The 21,667-nt window shown below is 36.0% G+C and overlaps 3 protein-coding genes across 3 annotated transcripts; all 3 read right to left on the bottom strand.

The window, feature by feature from the left end:
• Positions 1 to 381: 381 nt before the first annotated feature.
• Positions 382 to 3,540, bottom strand: LOC103995439 (photosynthetic NDH subunit of lumenal location 1, chloroplastic). Its single transcript, XM_009416033.3, has 8 exons — positions 3,384 to 3,540; positions 3,196 to 3,292; positions 2,708 to 2,791; positions 2,458 to 2,531; positions 2,199 to 2,321; positions 1,956 to 2,027; positions 1,485 to 1,581; positions 382 to 742 (listed from the first exon to the last, which is right to left on the bottom strand). Exons 1-8 carry the CDS (start codon positions 3,423 to 3,425, stop codon positions 639 to 641), a joined length of 693 nt encoding a protein of 230 aa, XP_009414308.2. The 5' UTR covers positions 3,426 to 3,540; the 3' UTR covers positions 382 to 638.
• A 193-nt stretch (positions 3,541 to 3,733) lies between these two features.
• Positions 3,734 to 5,021, bottom strand: LOC135645056 (uncharacterized). The gene is made up of 2 exons (XM_065163110.1): positions 4,865 to 5,021; positions 3,734 to 4,472 (listed from the first exon to the last, which is right to left on the bottom strand). The coding sequence occupies exons 1-2, from the start codon at positions 4,904 to 4,906 to the stop codon at positions 3,864 to 3,866; spliced, it is 651 nt and encodes a 216-aa protein (XP_065019182.1). The 5' UTR covers positions 4,907 to 5,021; the 3' UTR covers positions 3,734 to 3,863.
• Positions 5,022 to 5,804: 783 nt separating this feature from the next.
• LOC103995440 (aspartate--tRNA ligase, chloroplastic/mitochondrial) lies at positions 5,805 to 17,586 on the bottom strand. Its single transcript, XM_009416035.3, has 15 exons — positions 17,159 to 17,586; positions 16,939 to 17,082; positions 15,544 to 15,653; positions 13,944 to 14,055; positions 12,936 to 13,007; positions 12,498 to 12,589; positions 12,004 to 12,124; positions 11,752 to 11,874; positions 10,391 to 10,586; positions 10,111 to 10,298; positions 9,248 to 9,319; positions 8,589 to 8,687; positions 7,314 to 7,394; positions 6,477 to 6,534; positions 5,805 to 6,202 (listed from the first exon to the last, which is right to left on the bottom strand). The coding sequence occupies exons 1-15, from the start codon at positions 17,549 to 17,551 to the stop codon at positions 6,033 to 6,035; spliced, it is 2,031 nt and encodes a 676-aa protein (XP_009414310.1). The 5' UTR covers positions 17,552 to 17,586; the 3' UTR covers positions 5,805 to 6,032.
• Between the last annotated feature and the right edge of the window lie 4,081 nt (positions 17,587 to 21,667).

Raw genomic sequence — 21,667 nt, 5'->3', positions numbered from 1 at the left:
ATCCCCTAATAACTCCTTTGTTAATCAACTGAATTTTTCATATGAAAGATATATCTACATTAATTTCTCTATGGTATTGGTTTATGATCTGACAAGAAAGATCTCATTGAGCTAAAAACTACTGCTTCCAATGCTTTTCTGAATGAGGCTATGCTATTGGCAACATAACCCAGTGGGGCAAATTGAGTGAGTTTGAGAGACTCACTCTCAAACAAAATGAAATCATAGAAGAGTATTTGTGGCTGCGGAAACAAGAATTTACGTCTTGTTTTCTGAAACAACATTGTCGGCACACTCGCAGCATTTCATTTCTAACTTCACTTGATTGATGACAAAAATCAACAGGGCTGATACGTCAAGATTCATTTGTACTTCCTCAAATGACAACAGAAAAAAATGAAGATATTGATTCATTTTGTTTCTTGAAAGGACATAACTATGTGTTAATTGGAAAGCTGAGACCATGAGAGTGAGACTGCTAAAGAAACTGACACTCTAATTTCAAATAGGAAAGAAATTGGATAAAAAGTCCATAATATGTTGCTCTGAACAGTGAAAAATAATCACAAGATGAAAGAAATTTGTAGCAATTTGAACAACCATTGGACACATGGTTCGGCAGGCAAGCACTTCTAGTTTCATATGTCAAGAATCTTGAAAGAGTCTGCTACCACCTTGAGCTTGTTCCGAAGTCTAGTCCACCGCCTCTCATTTGCACCAACAACTAATGTGTAGTACCGCCCTTCCAAGAAATCAAGAACAGTAGTTATGCTTTGCAGAAATACAACTAGAGATATTACCTTGTGCATAGCTCAATGATGAAACAAGGTCCATATTATCGTTATTTTTGTTTATGAGTTATTTTAGGAAACATATAGTGAAAAGTTATAAAGTATTTCGGATTGATCCAAATCACAGCATCACTTTGATATCTGAAACAAAGTTTCCGAGTTCTAGATCATTTGACTGTCTTAGTCTCCAGAACTGAAGGGTTACTTTGTTCCAGCAATGCATATATCAACTTCCGACGACATGATCACTCAATCATCGTGCCTTCATAAGATTGAAATTACAAGTTAAGAAAAGCTTCTTTCTCTTCCTGTGCCTCTAATTTCACTCTGGATAATTTTTTGTATCTGTAACTGAAATTTTGCTGTTTCAGTAAATTTGTTGTGTTTTTATTTTGCAGAATGTAATGCCTCAATCACACTTCAGCATTTGCAGCAGCACTAAATTCCATTTTCAAGCAAATCAATATGTCACAATCAGTGTGAAGCACTAATTCTTGTTTCTCAATTGTGGTTGATTTTACGATAAACTGCAGCTATGTGATGATCTTTCCAAATTCACAGTATTAGGATCCTTATCCATGCAACAATGAACATAAGATGTATGGTTTAATGAGAATGAAACAGCAAGTCTTAGGATACATTTGGAAGATCTAAAACCATGGCATACATGAAATGAAACGGTAGGAATGGTACCATTGCCAATTGCTATTGTCGCAAAGGCAGTACGGGAAAAGCCTGGGGATTCAAGTTCGTATTCGAATGTCCAATAGTTCTTTCCATCGACAGTTCGCTGCACAGAATCATACAAAGAACTGTCAGTATATGGAGAAGCAAAGGATTACATTCATCAGTCAGTACTTATTCACTATCTTAGGAATCAGTTCACCGCATTGATTCTGACCTAGAAGCACATTATTGAATTTTGCCACATGAAGATCTTTAGATAAGCACTTGCATATGTTGCACATTAAGTAGTATTCTCAGACCGCTACATAAAGAAGCAACAATTTGTGTTGTTTACCAAGAAGATGCTTCTATTTGTTTTTCCGATTGTGATTCACTTGAAGATGCAAAGAAACAAGAAAAACAGGAAGACAACCAAGTGTTGACATCAATACAAAAGGCATACACTGTAAACCAAGGTTAAACAGAGAAACTACACACCTCCTGCATCTCATATATGCTCGGAATCTGATTTGGTGCAGCATAAATATTTTTTACCAAGTTGAAAATGACCTGCTAAGCGTATGAAACATTAGCGAAAAACATAAGTTGGAATGCGTATAAGCTATTGAGAAAGGATAATTTTGCTGATTATACTTTTACCAATCACAGTCTACTTCTGCATGATCATATGAAAAATGCAGACTGCAATTGGATTGAATGCAGCTTTCCGACTAACATTACCTCCTCCATGGATCCCAAATCACGAATATCTTTCTTTTCGGTAGGAATGAAACTGACTCTGACATGTTGCAATGCTGCAAATCGATCTTTAAATGCTGAATCATGGCCCATGTAATCAAAATCCTGTTATCACATGAAGGCAAATTAATAGATGATCAGATGGTATTCTTCTACCATGTGAAAGTCAGAGATCATATACATTATTCTTTGTTCCCATAACTTAAATGTTTGAACATTGCAGATCGACATGGTGACATACTCTCCAATCGGAAGGATAATAGTATGCATATCCATCTGTAAAATCCACGAAAGCTCGAAAATTCTCCGGTACATCTGCACATGTCAGTAATGAGAAATCAGAATCGACAGGGAGAGATTCTGCCTGTTGTATTAGATTATTCTTTCAGTAGGAATAGTGTACAGGAACACAATGCTCACCTTTTGGCAGGAACAGCATTATCAAGAAACAGGAAAACACAAGTGAGATTGAAAGAACCAAATGATGATACCTTCAGCACTTGCAAAATTTGCCCAGGACAAAGCAGCGGTCAAGGAACTGAGTCCAACTAAAACCTGCCTTCTCCTTAAACAATCTGATGGAGAAATCAAGAGAACGATGTTTGAGATGCAGAAATATAATGATGGTTGAATAATTCTCAGGAATTGTTGGATCTAATAGAAATCAATGAAGTACAACAAAAGAAACTTATGATGCATTCCTAATCATTGACATGGTTTGACACAATCTGATCACATTGCAACATATGTTCATCATCGTCTTCCAATCCTTTGGAGAGAGGAGCAAAAGATTACACGTACTACAGTAAACAGAGAATGTAAAGCTAGGAAAGCATACTTCATTCAGTGAAGCAACATAGAGTCCATTATTCCATGGAATTAAATTAGCACAGCAGCAAACAGAGAAATAGGCATCCTCCGATTCATAGAACTCTCTTCGACAGTACTTACCACCTAAACACTAAACCCTCTCACATACCCTTCTCCGTAAGTGATGCATCCGTCGAGCTCGCCCTGACGACGAACGAAGCAGCCGCAGCGGATCGATGGTTGACGACAGAGCTTGCGACAGCCAACTACGGGAAGCAGCAAAGAGAACGCACGAGTTAGCAGGCTTCAAAGCTGTCAGGTCAGAGAAGGGGAAGCTACGAGATGGCGGTGGCGCACTTGGTTGGGCAGAGAGGTGAGCCAGCCATGTGATGCTGCCATTGCGGTAGCGACGAGAGCAAAGGCTCGAAGAGAAGGGCGCGGAAGCAGAAGAGTCCTCCGTCGGATAGCTCACGAGAGATGGGCTTCCAAGGCAACGTGGCGGGTGACTGCAGCGGTGCCACGTCACCCTCTGGCCTTATCCCAAACTATAGTTAAATTTATATTTTAAAAAACAATTAATTAGTAATTTTGTATTATAAATGAAATGAGTTAAGATTATTTAACCAATTTTCTTAATGAATTTCTTAATTTCTTATTTACCTAAAAATATATTTAATTTCTACTCCGTTGGCGATGCTGACTAATGATGACATGTTAACCAAACACAGCGGTTGCCAATCCTCAAACCTCCGCAATCTTACTGGTTGTATTCGCTTGAACAGGGCAAGATCATAGTTGTGTTCGAGCTACACGAGTCGACCTCCATCGGTGTTTTCATTATCTTGGACAGCTGAGAGGACAAGGAATCAGGCCTTCTGGATTGTATTCCAATGGCCCTGGAGAATCATGAGCTGTGACCGATGCCGAAGCAACCTGAGATTGTGGGAATGGCCCCGGAAATATAAGATTCAGAAGCAATGGACCTGCTCCGAGGACAGCTTGCTGAAACCTTCCTCTCTCCGGGAGAGGTCTCTTCATGGCAAGCCTGTCAACCGTAGCAGAAGACATGGCCTCGTACGCTGAATACTTAAGCTGTCGTGAGATGCCCATGCCATCGCAGGGATCACCCATGTCGATGCTTGAGAGCTGTGGAGAATCGACGGTGTCTGCGGGAGATGAGCCTCTTGATTGACCCATCCGTGGAATATCCAGCGGCAGATGCAGAGGAAGAATAGGGAGCTGGACCGTGGTGGGTTGTATCATCAGGTTTAGCAGCAGCTGCAGCTTCCTTCTTGCCTCGTCTCTTTCATGGGTTCTCTCCTCGAGGAGGTCCATCAAGCGCCCGATGGTTTCGTTGGCCTTGTGCAGGTCGTTGCGGGTACTGATCCGTAGTTCCTCTCGTTCGGCGGCGGCACAGATGAGCTTATGCTTCAGCTCCTCGTTGCTCTGTTGGCAAAAGATTCGGTATACGTGAGACAAGATGAATGTTGTCTTCAGACATTTTACGAGTCACTGCAGACAAGCATACGAATTCGCTGATCTCTTTAGTATGTAGGCTTTCCTGCACATGACTTGTAATCAGCGAGCAAGACCTCTTTAAGCATGACTTTGGAAGCCACGGTTCGGGTGTTAGAATCGAGGTCGAAGGAGAAATTATAGGAGGAGGAGATTGATAGGTATATTTTCGTATGAACCACACCATGGAGAAAACAGTTCGAAGGGGGAGAGCTCCACGAAGACTATGCTTGCAATTTATTAACACCTTACAAGGAAGAGATTAAAAATATTGAAACAAAAAAGCCACCACAACCGGAAGAGAAAGATGAACAGTGTCGGACCTCATCGTAGCCCCAAAGAGAAGCCAAGCCTCCGTCGTCCATAGCAATCTCCGATCTGTATGTGTTTGCGCGAGACGACCTTGTCGGTGTCTTGTTGCGTGATTGTGCATATAATGGCAGAAACGTTACAGGGGAAGGAAAAGATGGAAGGAATTATCTTTTTTAGCTGCGGTCTTCTCAAGGAAACTTGCCATATTATGTATGCGGTTCATATAGGGGAAAAATAATCAAAGAAAGAAACTTCCGCCTGTGAAGGCTGTAAGTACGGCCAACATCACGTTGATGAGGTATTTCTTTACAAGAGTTTTGGAGTGCTTTTAGCAAGATAGTTTTCGCTCTTGATTCACTGCAAAAGAAGACATGATAGGATCCCTCAACTTCATCGATCCCTATATTAAAAGACGATCTAAATTTCTAATTGAGCCGATTTATAGGATAGGATTAGATGGTCCCTCAACTATTATCAATTTGAGACTAACCATTTTTGAGCCAGTAGTTCATGGCTATCGAATTAGTGGATAGAGTATTTCATCTGACTGGATCACGACAAATGAGATATATTCCGATATTAAATGGCGTTATATTCCGATATTAAATGGTGAGGGATGAAGTAGGAAAGTATTGCTCTGAAACCATGTATCTATGAACTTGCTTTGTACAAAGCCTCGTATCTTTCAAGAACAAATGCAGAAACTATGGTGGGAAGAAAAGGCTACTACCAAACACACTTTTTTTTTTTTAATGTTTTACTTCAAGAAATCACCCAAATAGAAACCACATTGACTTTAGATGTTCTCGAGATAGTTTCTTTTGAAAGCATCTGAAACATGCATTGTACACAGTCTCAGCCATACCTCCAGCAATACAGTATTGCAATGACCATTATCAAGAATATCTAGAAAACACATCTTTGATCTCAATCACCAAAAAACAAAAAAAACAAAAAAAGTTGGACTCTTATTCATCACCAGTAATGGTAACCGAGTAATAATAGTTTATAAAGAGTGACAGCTTCCAAATAGAAAAGCAAGAGAATTTGCTCCTTGACTGACACGTCCCATTATCATCAATAAATGGTCTCTTCAAGAATGTGATCTGGCTAATGAAATAATGACATGCAAGCTTGAGTGCAAACATTAATTATACGTGAATAAATCATAAATATATTCTACAGAATGGCTAATGACAGGTCCTTCAATTGCTGGGGATCGACTGAAGATGGTGCTTTAGTGAGGGCACACTGGGCGGTTGTGGTCTTCGGAAAAGCTATGACGTCCCGGATCGAATTTGAGCCAGCCAAAAGCATCACGAGACGATCCAAACCATAAGCAATGCCACCTGCATGATGTTGTTCATCAGAAAAGTTATCTAACTCAAATATGCACAATATGGACCAACAACAATTCCTCCAGATTCTCTAGTCATAACAGTTAGAGAAACAATGTAATTTAAACAGACTCTCTAGTAAGAACACAAATTTTCTCCAGATTCTCTCGGTAATTCTGTACTGGTATAAAAAAGTAATTTAAACAGAATGGCAAGGTAAAGCTAATAAATTTGAACTTGCATGTTTAGGATAATACAATACCGTGAGTTTGAAAGATTAACATACCATGTGGAGGAGCACCCATATCCAGACACTCCAATAAATAACCAAATTTTTCTTCTGCCTGCATAAACAAATGACAATTACAAAGGATAGATTCACGCCAACATAACAAGCATACAGTCCCAATAGTCTTCTGGTTATCAATTAAATTAGTTCAATGGAGAAAATTTGACAATAAACCAGTTACTGAAACCAAGCATGCATGACAGAAGAAAATAGCATTCGAGCCTACATCAGCACACCTTACCCATAGTTGATCTAGGAAGTCATTTATGTTGGCATCTCGTGATGCTTTTGGCTCCCTCAAATTTGATCCGGGACATCATAGCTTTTCCGAAGACCACAACTGCGCAAATTTTCTGGTTGAACTTTTAAAGTTCTTTGCAGTTTGATCTAGGAAGTCATTTATTTTCAGGTTAATATAACTCCTTAAAGTGCATTTGTTCTCATGGAGGTTCTTCCCTTTTGAACTTTTAAAGTGCATTTTCAGGTTAATAAACATTAGGTCAATCACTTAATTCAGAGTCCAACTCTTTACATTCCAGACATGGATCTGATCTCTGATCCATAAAATAATGAAATTAGAACTCATGAGATTAATTTGGGAGTTTTAAGGAGTTGAGGTGCATACAATTTGACCCTGGTTCAATCCATATCATTTTTGTTTGCATGTATATGTTATTATTGGTCAACATGCTGATCGTTCAATAGGTCTTGAAAATGCAGCATATACCTAAAAAATGCTTATCATGTGAGTATGCAACCAAAAGAGCGATTATAAAGTCATGAACAGTAAAAAACAGTAAAGCCTTTGCTTCAACATTGAAAATTAAAGCTCACTTGCATATGAGAAATGCCAACAATTTCCAAAATCTTTTCTTGTACTTCACGCTTATAGATTCTCAAACTCCCACCACCAATCTGTGGATAACAAAGAAAAATCAAAACCCAAACTTTTTAACTTTTTACACCAAGGAAACAAAAACTAGCGGCAATGATTCTACGATGGTCATCCAGAGACAAATATCCACATTTGCTTATTCATTGACATGAAAGGTTAAGTAATCAATTAAAAAGGATCCATCCTGAATAAAAATGATTTGGCTGACAAATACGACGTAAAAATCAACAATGCACAAGCTAGTTAAGAAACTAATGGAGCAGCTCTTGGCCTCAACCATAACACCGACTAAATGGAGCCACATCGATACCTCATATCTCATCACCTATATAACAAGTTCTTTGATTCCACTGATCGTTACGATGTTCAAAATGGTCTGTCTAACTTGGAGCTTTAGAAAATCAGTTGGGTGATCTTGAGTTGTGGAGACAAATGTATGAAACCAAAGGTTTTAGACTAAGTAGGACTAAGACTGAATATACAAAATAGATCTTTAGAAATATCTAATAAGTAGAAAGTATAGACATCAAGTCACTAGAAGTAAAGTTTTACATGTCTTGGATCTATTATTCAGCAAGAAGAAAAGACTGATGAAGGTATGGTTCAAATAATTATAACAGAAACGATTATAGGAGCCAGAGGCATCAAGAGTTATGTTAAATCATTGTCTGCCTTATATATTAAAAGTAAACAATTTATAGGCTATTCTGAATCCTTGCTTGTCTTGTTGTTCGCCTTATGGTCCCCTTTTTTCTCTCAAGGGAATCTAATTGCTTTATACTCAACTAGTGGTGCTTCTAACATATTAACAGACAAGCCATGTATTTAAAGAGTATCCAAGTTTTTCACTAAGTTAAAAAAAGATGGCATGTTTACAAGCTATTAAAAATATCATATAGATGCAGGTGTAATTCCCCTATGTTTCATATGTCCTTGCGTGAAACCCTACTTGATTGTGAGAAGTCATTGAGCCAAGCAAGATAAATTTTTGCTCATAAGTAGCAACAGTCTGCATGTAATATGTGAGGAAAGCTTAAAGAAGCAGATCATCATGATGTTGCACATAAATATATATTGAATCTACATATCTAGAAACAAGAGCAGGAAAATGAGCATAGGATGTGTTAGATGTATACCACTTGCCAGTGAGAAACAAATGCTAATAAGAATTTTATATTGTCAGGATCAACTATAACTAAGAATTTAAGAAGCACCTCGACACCATTGTAGACCATGTCATAAGCCAAAGCACGGGCCAAGGGAAGGTCATTCATGTCTTCAGGATTTGGAGCAGTGAAAGGATGATGGAGGGCCTACAAAAATAAAAATCACCAAAACATTTAAATCATCGGAATCATTAAACCCACCTCAAATATGATCAAATCAAGGTTAGATTTCAGCCCAGTTTGGCCAAAATTAACTTGGAACACTCAAATGTTGAAAATCAAAGCTACCATAATATGCTCTTGTTAAGTGTAACCCTTTATTTCTCTCCTGTCCACTTTTTCATCTTAATCTTATATTTCCTTTATGTGTGACAACATATTGTGCCAGAATCAATTAAGATACTATCACATACTGGAAAGCATGGTTACAACAAAATAGATGTCACTAAAAAGAGTCTCCGACAAATGTTCCCATAGAGAAGGTAGAAAAGGTAAACATGTATAAATTTCAATACTTCTTATGGTTGGCAAAGTTCTTAAAAGAAATTAATGTTTTTAAACAGGAATAACCTATGTATAAGGAATCAGCCCATACTAATTAAATCTGTTTGGCAAATTTGTTGATCAAGTATCAAGGACTGAGAATTTAAACGTAGCCATCAGGTCCGGTCTTAATTCTCAAAGTACAATAAAGACAAGAAAGGTACCTCATATCTCTGTTCTGAATCATTCCACTCAAACATTGGAAAGTCTGTCACCCACAGGATTGAATGTGATGTCTAACAAACCCAGAACAACAAGTCAGCATGCATTTATTAAAATAAAATAACTTATATAGAATTGTAAATTGCTTCTACCATTAACAAATTGATAAGTGTTTCATCCACATAAATAATAGAGATTATTTTTCTTTCCAACAATAGCCCTATTATCAGGCATAAAAAAAAGTGGAAAGGAGATTATTAACATTCTGCCTGCATGTTATCACTGAGCATCATTTCGGTTGACTAGCACGTCTTTGTTCTGGTTTTCATTGACCATAAGTGTGAAAATATTTGCAAGGGAAAGGGTAAAACTTCATACTTAAAGGATTGAATTTGTAATTACTGGTCTTGTATTATTGAGAATATCTCACTTATAAATTGATTAGACCCCAAAAAAGCATAGATAATTTAAAGGTCAAGTTCATAAGTTGCAACCATCTCCCTGAACAACAATAATAACAAGCTGTAAGGTCACAATTACTTGTGTTGGACACATGTTATCCTAACAAAGTTTTCTTAGATCTTCCTCTAATTCTCTATGCATAATCACTTTGTTTAACCATTGCATTGCAATGCTATTCTACCATCTGAATGGTGAATACCCATTACCACAAATCCTACCTGATGATGCATTCTTCAAGAGTATAAGAAACTTGTTCAATTAATTAAGTTATTGCTGAAAGTCAAATTCATAAATTATGCAGTATGTTCAAGGTATAAGGTAATAATATTTGAAGACTTGCATACATAACTAAGCCATAAAAATTACCAATGGAGGAAAATTTTTAAATAGCTTCAAGACTCACATAATTAATCAACTGCATTTCATGTGCCACATATAATCTGAGCCGGTCAAGTGTCTTGTTAACCATTGCATGGTGACCCACTGCAAACAAAATAAGATCATCTGCCTTCCCAGAGCAAAGTCTCAGCAATTCTTCTCTATTTTCAGGTTCTAGATTAGATGTTAAAGCAGCAACGCCTTCAAGCTCACCTACACATTTCAGAAACTTTTTGTTGACTTTAAATAAAAAGCTTCAAGATAACTACAGAAGCAGAAGACAAAGACAAGCTCACATCCACTACCATTATCTAAAACCTTGACAAAAGGTAAACCCTTTGCTCCTGCTTTAATTGCTTCACTAAAGATAGCACCCTTCTTGAGTGCTGTATTTGAAAATTTTTGTGCACCTGAAGGCACACACAATGCTTTAACGATGCCACCCTTTTCTAATGCATCTGTAAAAACCTTGAAATTACATCCTGAGAAAACTGAGCTAACCTGCAATTTCAAACATATCAAAAAAACCAGACTTATGAGAACTGATAAAGATCGTTAATAGATCTGTAACTACCATAACAGGGAGACAAAGCGACTCGAACAGTATGTTTTGTATTTTACAGTAGCTAACATGCATCTCTAACAAAATTTAGCGAGAAACACTCCATCCTAGATATTTTAATAGATGGGGCACTAATGATATAAAAGCTATCTAAACATATACCTTCTAAGCAATTTAATTGAACAAAATTTAATGTTTATGTAGAGATATCTTGCAAAAGTATAGAATTGACGTATGTGAAGAGCCATACAGCCCATATCTACCAACTGGCAGATCAACCAATAATATCATAAAATTCACTGAAATAAATTAACAAGCTTCTTGACATAGAGATGACATACATGCATAGTACAGTGTCCGATTGGATCACTCACATCACTTGCAGAGGTAACAAAATATTAGAATCCTAAGGTCCTTTTGGGTCATATAATCTTCAAAGCAAAAAATCCTTTCAGCCTACTACTACGTGACAGAAGGACGAAGGAGGCTCTAAATTCTGCTTTAATATGATCATTCAGTTAACATTCCCACAATTGTTAAATGAACCATTGCTGGCATAAACTTCAGCTAACTCTAAGGATAGACTAAGGGGAAGTAATGACAGAAGAAAACGCAGAAAGCAGCCTGAGGGCATTCATTGATTCTTTCATCTCTAGAGCCAAAAAACAAGTACTAATATTTGCAGACACCAGAAGTCACGTTCACAGATTTTTGACTCCACCTACTGCACGAGAATCGTATCGGCATTATATAGATCATAGCGCCATCCATGATTTCGACAGGTAATTGTACATAAATGCATAATCCGACTACATGAATAATGATTCAAAAACCACAACAATAAAATTAGCAATCATAGCTAAACATAATTGAGGTGATGAGGCTTGTAGGTGTATATATGATAAATGGATGGAATACTCAACAAATTATCAAGTTATCTAATTTACCAAGCATATTTATTCATACCCATTTTGTTATAAATTCCATGATGATCAGCTAAGACATTGTAGATTGCCCACCTTTAATTGGCTAATGTTAGTAATTACTCTCCAAAAAAAAGAACCTAGAGAAGCAGCCCATCATATCTCAGCAAGAAAAACTTACATCTCTTAGTTCCAGACTAAAGCGAAGATCCGGCTTGTCTGACCCATATCGACTCATTGCTTCAGCATAGGTAAGCCTTGGGAATGGATTTGGAAGTTGGATACCAGCTATTTCTTGAAAGATCTGATACAATATAGCTTACATTCAGATTCCAAAGAAAATAAGTCAAAAGCAAAGTACTTAAACAACATCATGAATCTAGCTAATTAGACATATTAAGAAAAAGAAGGAGAAAAGCAACAAAAAACAGACATGTCTTATTAAGTCCTCATTAAGTCTCAGCATGTCCTCCAAAGGTGTAAAAGCCAATTCCATATCCAGCTGAGTGAACTCAGGTTGCCTATCTGCTCTCAGATCTTCATCACGAAAGCACCTTAAAAACCAGAACTATTAGGTAGAAGAAAACAATAACAAAAATTATCAACCAATTCCGTTTAGTGGTTCAAGAAGAGTAATATATTTTCTACTAGAAACTTAGAAATGGAAGAAGGCAATTTTTACTCCAAAAATTGAAACTAAATAGGCTTTAAGATTTTCCTACATACACATTAAAAAAAGAGCATACATAGAGTCCAAGTGACAAAAGGCCACATAACAGACACAACTGCAATATGCAAATCCTAGGTAAAATGTTCATAAAGATAAGATATATATATATATATATATATATATATATATATATATATATATATATATATATATATATATATATATATATATATATTCGATTAGCTCCTGAAAGATACCTTGCAATCTGGTAATATTTCTCGAAACCGGATACCATTAGCATTTGCTTGAACAATTGTGGACTTTGAGGTAAAGCATAAAAAGTTCCTGTCTTCATAAACCATATTATAGAAAATCAGAAAAGTCAATATATAGAATAAGAAAGTATTTGGATATTGCCAAAAATCACCATCTTATTAAAACAATGTATAAAAAAACTAATCAATGGCATATATACAGAGATGCATACAAGGACAGCACATATATACAGATGTAATTTCTCAATCCCAAGAATCAGTGACAGCACATCTTTGCAATTATCAAGCAAAATATTCAATTGCATTAAGCAAAAATAAATAGCAATGCAAAAAAATAATTAAAAGAACTGAAAAAAATCAACAGTTTGGTATACAAATGAAGTCACAAAGAAAAAGAATTGAATAAAGAAGTTTAATTACCTGAATACGTGATGGCACAAGATAATCACGAGCACCTTCGGGTGTGGATCGAGATAATATTGGAGTCTCAATCTACCTTAAGACCCAAAATAAAACTATCAACCACAGATAAGCAACACAAAAAAAAAAATGAAAGCACTTCAATGGCATATTCTTATTTGAAATAAAGCACAGAAGTAATGCCAATGACATAGCCTGCATAAAAACACAAGGGGAAAAGAGATAACCCCATAACTAAGAACCGATGCTCAAAGGCTACAGTCATAATGGCACAAAGATATCCAAATGCAATCAAACTCCAATAAATGCGAAATTACATGGCCACGACTTCCTAAAAAGGGCTACAATGTTATCAACTGCATATCAAGGTGCAAAGGTTATTTGTAGTGTGGTACTAAAATTCTAAAACTTGTATCAACAAAGGCTTATAGGCATTACTAAGGTGAGCATTTGTCGAATGCTGCAGGAGCCTTTTCGAAAGGAAAAAAAACCTAAAACTGCTAACCTGGAATGTTACACATATTTATCTTGAATTTTTTTGTTTATTCACTTTCAAAATCCTTCTTGTTTTTGTATAAAAAAAATCACACTACATATTATTCAAATGATAGTCCCCAAAATCTTTCTCTATAATGATTGTAATATCATACTAATTTTTTTCCTGGTTCATGTTAAATTAAGCCAATTAGACAAAAGAGACCACCTTTACACTTAGTTTATATCAACAATTTTAGAAAAGTCAGTTATTTGGTTTCCAAGAACAGAGGGAGAATGAAATTAGGGAATTTCTTCACTTTCCTAAATCTCCAGCTTTAATATACTGGCAGTATTGACTAAAGAAGCTTAGTTTTTGTTTACATCATTAATCATGTGTACTGCTTTGATCTCATAAAGCATGTGAATTTCCTTTCATGAGTTGAATATTCATTATAAACTTAAGTACCAAAAAGTTGGTTAATGATATTAAAGAGCCAATAACAATAGTTATATAATTCCAACATATGATACCTCCACAAATTCATGTTCATCCTCCAGATACCTCCGGATGAGCTTTACAACCTTATGCCGCAATCTCAGGTTAAACTGCATTTGTGCCCGACGTAGATCAAGGAACCGAAATCTAGTAAAAGTTCGCAATAGTATGTGTTAGAAGATACTCACACATGATCTATAAATTCAATAGCGATAGACTACATGTACTAAAATCCTTGGACTATAGTACAAGAAACTATACTCACAGACCTGCTCAAGAAAGCAGTACAAGTATCAACAAAGAGTAATGTCAATGTCCAGGGCACCAAATATAAAAAATTGATGTTTATAAAGACCTCATGCGGTAACCTGAACGATATTTTAACAAATGTCTCCATATATGCACTGAAGGATATTTTGGTAACTTGTGTGCACTAAAATGCATACAGGGAAACCAAAGTACCAAGTGAAACTAACAATCATGTGGCAAGATCTATCATGAACAGAAAGAACATCCTCAGGTGAAATAAGCATACATCCACTACTACTAAACCTATTGTGATCAACAAACCAAATAACATACCATAATATATGTTTAGCAGTAAAAGCATCATCAACTTGCCATCAAAGCCATAGGCTAGCACTGATGCATGTCTTATTTACATTAGCAAAGCAACTTCTGATAAATAAAAAAGAATCCCAAAAATTGATCTCACCTACTTTCTTGATGAACCCAAAAGCATAAAAAATAGCTTCGGTCTAATTTGAAGGTAATTCATCCCACGTCTAAAGGTGCCATGTCGAATCACGAATTTTTTTACAGAGCTAAAAACTAATCCTGATAATATGACCAGACAAGGAATTTGTACGAACTTCATGAGCTCCCAACTGTACTAGGCAGCACATGCCATTCTGCAGCTAGGTGGCATGTAAACCAGTCAATTCTAACCGAAGCTTGATTGTTGCAATTTAAAATACAACTGCTTTGGGCTAAAGATCTTTTTAAGATTTGAGGAAGGTTCATGTGAGAACCAGCTTGGACCTCCAAAAAAATGATAACCCAAAACCCAACCAGTTAATTCAAGTCTTAGAGTGTTTCATAACTAGAAACTATGATGTGGCCATTAATGTCTTCCAATGTTAATTTTCTAGTATCGAGATTATGCCGCAAAGATAGACTCTGCTAAAACTTTCTTATTATATTCAATCCGTATACTGTAGTATGGCCTCCAGATAAGCATTTGTTATCTATCTTACAATCAAGTAGAGCAGCCAAAAACAAATAAAAAGATACTCTTCATGTGACCATATATGAGAAAATTTTGACAAGCGACATTTCCCTAAATAGAACTCTGACAGCAAAAGGCTATGAAGTCAACCCTAAATATTAGAACATTATAACTTGTTACTGTATTATCCATGATAAAGTTATATTATCCCACAATTGTCTGTCTCCTCATTGCACATCAAAGTGAGGGAGCAAGTAAAGACTGTAATTATGTTACCACAATCAGCTGAAAGTTGAGATTAATGTCTTGGCAATAACAAAGAAAATTATACATGATGATGCAGAAACAAGTACTTTAATGAAAATGATCTGACATGTTTTTATAAAATCGAATAGTAAATGAACTACCTTAAACGAATTTCTTCGGTGGTGACATCTTTTACACTGTCTGCTGTGGTAACTGGAAAAGGCAATGCACGATTTACAGAATTTAATACAATGACATGCTCCGCAACAACCTATTACGCCAAAGCAAAATAACTTTATGTTAGCACATTGCAACTTTTTTTAGTCCAATGGCAAATTCATGTTACTAAAATCATATTCCTCACCAGTGTAAAATTTACACTGTCATGTAGGACCAAGACAATCTTGCTAGTTGCAATTATTACTAACAGATAAAACATGGGAGCAAGATAGGTTTAATCAAAAAACAAAAAACTCACAAAGATACACATCTTGGATTCTAAGAATATTAGCACAAAAGAACAAAAACATCATTCTCACCATCACATTGATGGCCACATGGTCAACAGTGTTGCAACATCAAATGTAACAACATGCCAAGGTGTGAATTATTATCCAAACCACTATGTATTGTCAATCATATAAAATCCAATCAAGATTCTAATCACATGTATGAAACATTAAAAAGGGCATTCTATTGTTCTTTCCATAATTAACCAATCATTGTAAGTCTATTCCATCCACTTTTTGCAAATGCACAACAAGTTAGATACCTCAAGTAAATTAGTTACAAAACACTGTTCCTAAGCTCTAAACCTAGTTCTATACATAGCAATCCAAAGCGTTCCAGTTTCATAAATGGAAAAGAAGGCCATTCCGATTTCCTCCATCATTCTAAAATTAATGAACCAAAGAAGTCTCCTTGACCGAACTTGTGAAACTACAGCATTTGTTGCTAGATGCTAAGTTAAATGCATATGATCGTAGCACGAACAGGATAATTAAGCAGAATCTAATTTCCATGGTCATAATTTTCCATAGTATCAGGATATGGTAGAAATTGTCATGAATCTATGAAGCTCTATTCCAGGTAAGAAAGATGACCGATTCCAGAAAGCAATTAATTATTGCAAATACCACGTGGAGGCTAAGTCTTCATGTTGACTTATTGCTAATTTAGCTACCTAGATACCAAACTTTGCATACCACACAAAATATTGAACGGGAAGTATACTTTGTCTAAATTAATCGTGCAATCAGAATGTTTATATGTAAGCCATACTAACAGCATAACACTTGCCCTTTTAACTTTTATTCTCATAGATCTACATGACATTGAACCCAACACTTATGTGATTCCTCTCAGGACATGGAGATCTTCGTGCTCCTAACTGGGCCCAAAACAAGTGCATACAATGGATATCAGCAGAAGCTGATCTGGATATGAAGTAACCGAGCTATGGAAATTGCTTTATACTATAGGTTAACAAAATAAAACGATAGCAGAAAATACATAAAAGTTCAATTTATAGGTGAATCCAGCAGAGTCCTTCTCGCCTCTATATCTCCAGTCTTCATCTTCTTGTTCACAGATTCCTGCGGTCGAGCCCGCACCAAACCTTCCACGGCAACCACATACTCAAGCCTCAACTTATTCGCAATCGAATACGCATCCGGATAATCTTCAGGAAGCGTCGCGACCTGTCCAAGAAGAACGTAAGCGTCCGCAAGAATAAGCAGCATCGACATCTTTATCACGACAAGGAAATAAATATACCTGAACGATTCCAGAGCTGTCCCTGAGGTTGAGAAAGGTGAGGCCGCCATGGGCCCGGTGGAGGGCGACCCAGCCGCAGAGCCGGACTCGTTTCCCCACGTCCTCGAGCCCTAGCTCGCCGCAAAGGGCCGTTCTCGGAACCCACTGAAGGGGGGACGCGGCCCGAGGCTCCGAGAGGGAATCGGGACCTAGGGTTTCGGCGGTCGCCGACGCCGCAGCCGGAGGAGGTTGAAGGGGGGACGAAGAAGTCGAGGGCGTGGAGGAGGAAGAGCATAGGAGAGGAGAAACGGAGATTGGCCTGGATGAGGTTCGGGGCTTGAAGCGGAAGCGAGCGAAGCGGGCGAGGTGAGGGGAGAGGAGGAAGGGCGAGACGCGTAGTATCGCGGCCGCCATGGATGGATGATGCGTTACAGAATCAGGTGCGACGCTTTCTGTTAAGCCAATCAATTACTTAAAAATCCTACTGTGGGCCGAGGCCTTTTATAATCACAACCAAGATTGAGTTGGGCTTCTAGGGAGCCCAAAGTGGGCAGCCATATGCAGCTTCCACAATAATAATAATAATTATTATTATTATTATTATTATTAATTATTATTATTATTATTAAAATTTATTTTTTATTTTATTTACTATTATTATTATCATCATTGTTGCTTCTTATTATTATTATTATTTTTTATTTATTATTATTATTATCATCATTGTCATTATTGCTTCTTGTTGTTCTATAGAAGATTTATTAACACTGGTTACACAAAAATCAAATCAATAATTTCAAATAATGGTTAACTTTAGTTGGATGGTTTATTAAAAAAAAGATTTTGGTTTTTTATGTGGGAGCACCTTTTATTTTATAAATGTTATATTTATTTTTCATTATCCTAAGGTATGATTATCTTCTTGGTTATGTTCATCGATCCCTTTTTATCGTTGAATCCACCGCATTTCATCTTTTTCTTAGTAACTTTGCTTTCTCCTTCTTTTAACCATGGATGATCTTTACTCTTTAACTCTTGGTTATTGATGATTCCTCCACCATCTCCATCTTTAATTTTAATTTTATTTTCTTAGTCCATTCGATTGATCATAACTTGTCTTATAATGATGTTACTCTCTTGTTGTTACTATTTTGCTCTACTATTATGCTTTATTGCTTATTCAAATCATCACACTAATATCATTTGGGATGTGCGATAATCTTTTACTTTTTAGAACTCTAATTGATTGTATTTGTTATAAGGAAAACAATATATCCTGACATGAATATTCTATCATCAAAGTCTCCTACCCAATCAGTATTAACAAAGGTATGGAGATAAGTCGGGCATGTTTGCGAAGAAAAAGATCATGATTGAGGGTTCCTTTAAGATATCGTAAAATTCGTTTAACCACAGACCAATGCGTAGTAGATGATCGATGCATGAATTATGATAATTTATTGATTGCAAATGAGATGTTTGGACAAGTGAGAGCTAAGTACTGTAAGGAGCCAAATACTTCTCAAGTATTGAGTATAATTTGAAGAATGGCTTCTATCATATAACTTAAGTGATTCACTGGAGAGGGGAGTTATAATCTCTTTTGCATCCTTCGTATTTGTCTTTAATAATAAATTTTGAATATACTTTCTTTACGATAGGAAGAGACCTAAAGATGTAAACATTGCTTCCACTCCCATAAAATAGCTCAAGGTTCTTAGATCTTTGAGGGATAATCGATCGACTAATTACTTTAAGAATGTCTGAGTCTTCAAAGAATCATTGCCCATGATAATAATATCATCCACATACACAAGAAGATGTATTGCGTCTCTATTTTGTTGTCATAGGAAAAACAATATATCAGACTTAGAATTGATGAAGCCAGTTTATGTTAGAAATTAGCCAAGTTCAATCTATCAAGCTTTTGGAGCTTGACAATGTCCATAAATAGCTTTTTATAGTTTGTAGACATGCCTCGGATACTGAGGATAAACAAAACCAAGAGGTTACTACATGAAGACATCTTCAATTAGAGACCCATGTAAAAAGGCATTGTTAACTTTTAGTTATCGTAGGTGTTAGCCTTTTGAGATGGTCAAACTCAAGATAAGTCATTTTTTGTAGGTTTAACAATGTGATTTAATGTCTTTGTAAAGTTAACACCACATTATTGCTGAAACCTTTTGTCTACTAGATGTACTTTATATCTTGCAATGGATCTGTCTGGATTTCGTTTAATTTGAAAGATGTATTTATACCCAATGATATTTTGTATGTGATGAAATGATATTAGGGTCCACGTAGAGTTATGGAAGAGAGCATCATATTCTTCATACATGATTTTACACCAGCGATTAGATTTTTGAGCTTAAGTGATTATAGTGGGTTCACTAGCCTCAGGAAGGGGTTTGTTATAACATGTAGGTCAAGAACTTGACATGGTTTAAAAATACCACTTTTGAAGCATATTGTCATTGGATATCTAGGAGCTATGGAAGTGGTAGGTTATGCTGTTGGTATAGCCAGTGGTGAGTCACTGGCATGGACTAGGCCAATATATGGCACTTTAATGTTATTCGAACTAGGAGAAGATAAAGTCAGTGGTGGTGTTGCTGAGGGTATTGTTTCGTCAATAGGGAAAACTTATGAGGGAGTGGAATGAGAAGCTATTGAATTGGAGTAACAATTGTGTGCGGGTCATGAGGGAAACGACTAGATGGTGTCATGAGAGGTTCATGTGATAGGATTTGAGGGATACTCTAATGATGTATGTTTGTCGAAGTAGCCTGTGGTAGTCATAGGTTCCTTGCAAGCCAATCACTCGAGTGATGACATGTGTGACTTGACATATAGTTTTTTTACTTGTTATTATTATTTGATATTTTATCACTTTATATTGTTTGTTATTTGAATATATTATGATGTCCATGGATCTGTGCAATGGGAATCATATCGTGATAAGATCACGATAATGAGACTGATTCGCCTTTAAACATAAATCATAAATAACTCGGTCATAGGTTACTCGAAAGGGACATTGAGATAACTGAATAAAGTATGCTATATACCTGTCCATATGATGAATGCAGTTGGTATCATAATTACTCATATGGGGACACCAAGGATATAGTACAGGTGCTTATTGGAAAATGAGTTCACTGATTGATCCGCTTATGGAATGCTGGATGGTTGATGATGTCTTATTGTCAGACATCGATTCTGTAGTCCCAGTGGTGTATATAGTTCTTAGACTTAAGACACCAAATATGTCCTCTATGAGTACTTTATTCTTTGATACCAGACTTATAGGTCTAGAGGTTCCAAATATAGCAGAACCGGTCATTGGGAGTGATAGCCAACCTTACGAGGACTATCGAGTATCAATATAGGATTATCCACTCTCGGTGTCATGAGAGAAATATCTCATATGTTCTTGCTCAGACAAATCCCTGGTTAGGGTCATTCAGATTGAGAGATAAAGAGTTCTTCGGGAGAATCTGATTCGAGCGAGATTCAAGTAGAAACCGTATGGGTTTGACAGCACCATGTCCAGTATATGGTCTCTAGGATATTAGATGGATAAGAGACTATAGACACACATTAAATGAGGACAAACAGTTATAACTGTGTAGTGGCTTAATACGTCCGCAATCGATGAGTCGAGCGAATTATTATAGAGATAATAATTTACTAAGTTAAAAGAAGTTCTGACATGTATAACTCACGACTAGCTCAATATTGGGCCTAAAGGATCACACATATATGGTAGGCGTTGCAATTATAATGTGATTCTGTATATATATTAAATATCTAAATCTATTATATATCTTAGATAAGCTCATATAAACTACTTGATGGACATGTATATATATACTGATAATCTGTATTTTTGTAGTTGTAGGTCAATGGATAATATGATTTTTTTTTTTTTGTGTAGCTGCTGTAATTAATTAAAAATGATTGACTGAAAAATTATTATTGATTCAGAATGCTTGATTTGGATGCTTAAGAAATAATATAATATTTCATGGAGTCTTTTGAACTCTATCTCAAATATTTACTATCCATTAATTTGATTTGATAATTATAAATTAGAGCATGTATATAGAAAAGATAATCAGGAGATTATTTTTTAGTCGTTTTGCTTAGTCTTTAATTGATTTTTTAGTTAAAAAATATTTAATTTTTTTTAATTATGAAGAGGGTGTTAATGTTAGTTCGAGAACAATTAACTATACTGATATATGTGCAAGTTTTTCAACTTCAAAATATTATATTTTAAAAATTAAAATTAAATTTAAAGGAGTAAATATCAAAATATAACTAATTTTAAAATAATATTTATGCCATTTTGACTATAAACAAGTTAGGAACATATGTTGATAGTAATATTAATATTGGCTCAATTTTTCTTATAGTTTCTTGAACCCCTAAATTTATCCAAGCTTATGTTTACAATTAATTTCAAGATGTAAGGGATTAGTCAACTCGGACTTCAATTAGTTGACTCAATATGTTCAATTAACA

The sequence above is a fragment of the Musa acuminata genome, chromosome BXJ3-8, assembly GCF_036884655.1.
Source record: "Musa acuminata AAA Group cultivar baxijiao chromosome BXJ3-8, Cavendish_Baxijiao_AAA, whole genome shotgun sequence".
Lineage (NCBI taxonomy): Eukaryota > Viridiplantae > Streptophyta > Magnoliopsida > Zingiberales > Musaceae > Musa > Musa acuminata.
The sequence above is the reverse complement of the archived record's forward strand: the minus strand, read 5'-3'. Positions and strand labels throughout refer to the sequence as shown.

Coding starts and splice junctions, on each gene's coding strand:
- LOC103995440 (XM_009416035.3), bottom strand. CDS start 17,551: ATGGCGGCCGCGATACTACGCGTCTCGCCCTTCCTCCTCTCCCCTCAC. Junction 10,587..11,751: donor TTAGTCTGGAACTAAGAGAT/GTAAGTTTTTCT, acceptor TTGAAATTGCAG/GTTAGCTCAGTTTTCTCAGG. Junction 6,535..7,313: donor TTGGCATTTCTCATATGCAA/GTGAGCTTTAAT, acceptor TTGTTTATGCAG/GCAGAAGAAAAATTTGGTTA.
- LOC135645056 (XM_065163110.1), bottom strand. CDS start 4,906: ATGGACGACGGAGGCTTGGCTTCTCTTTGGGGCTACGATGAG. Junction 4,473..4,864: donor CTCTTTGGGGCTACGATGAG/GTCCGACACTGT, acceptor TTTTGCCAACAG/AGCAACGAGGAGCTGAAGCA.
- LOC103995439 (XM_009416033.3), bottom strand. CDS start 3,425: ATGGCAGCATCACATGGCTGGCTCACCTCTCTGCCCAACCAA. Junction 3,293..3,383: donor TCACCTCTCTGCCCAACCAA/GTGCGCCACCGC, acceptor TGCTTCCCGTAG/TTGGCTGTCGCAAGCTCTGT. Junction 2,792..3,195: donor TGCATCACTTACGGAGAAGG/GTATGTGAGAGG, acceptor TTTCTCCATCAG/ATTGTTTAAGGAGAAGGCAG.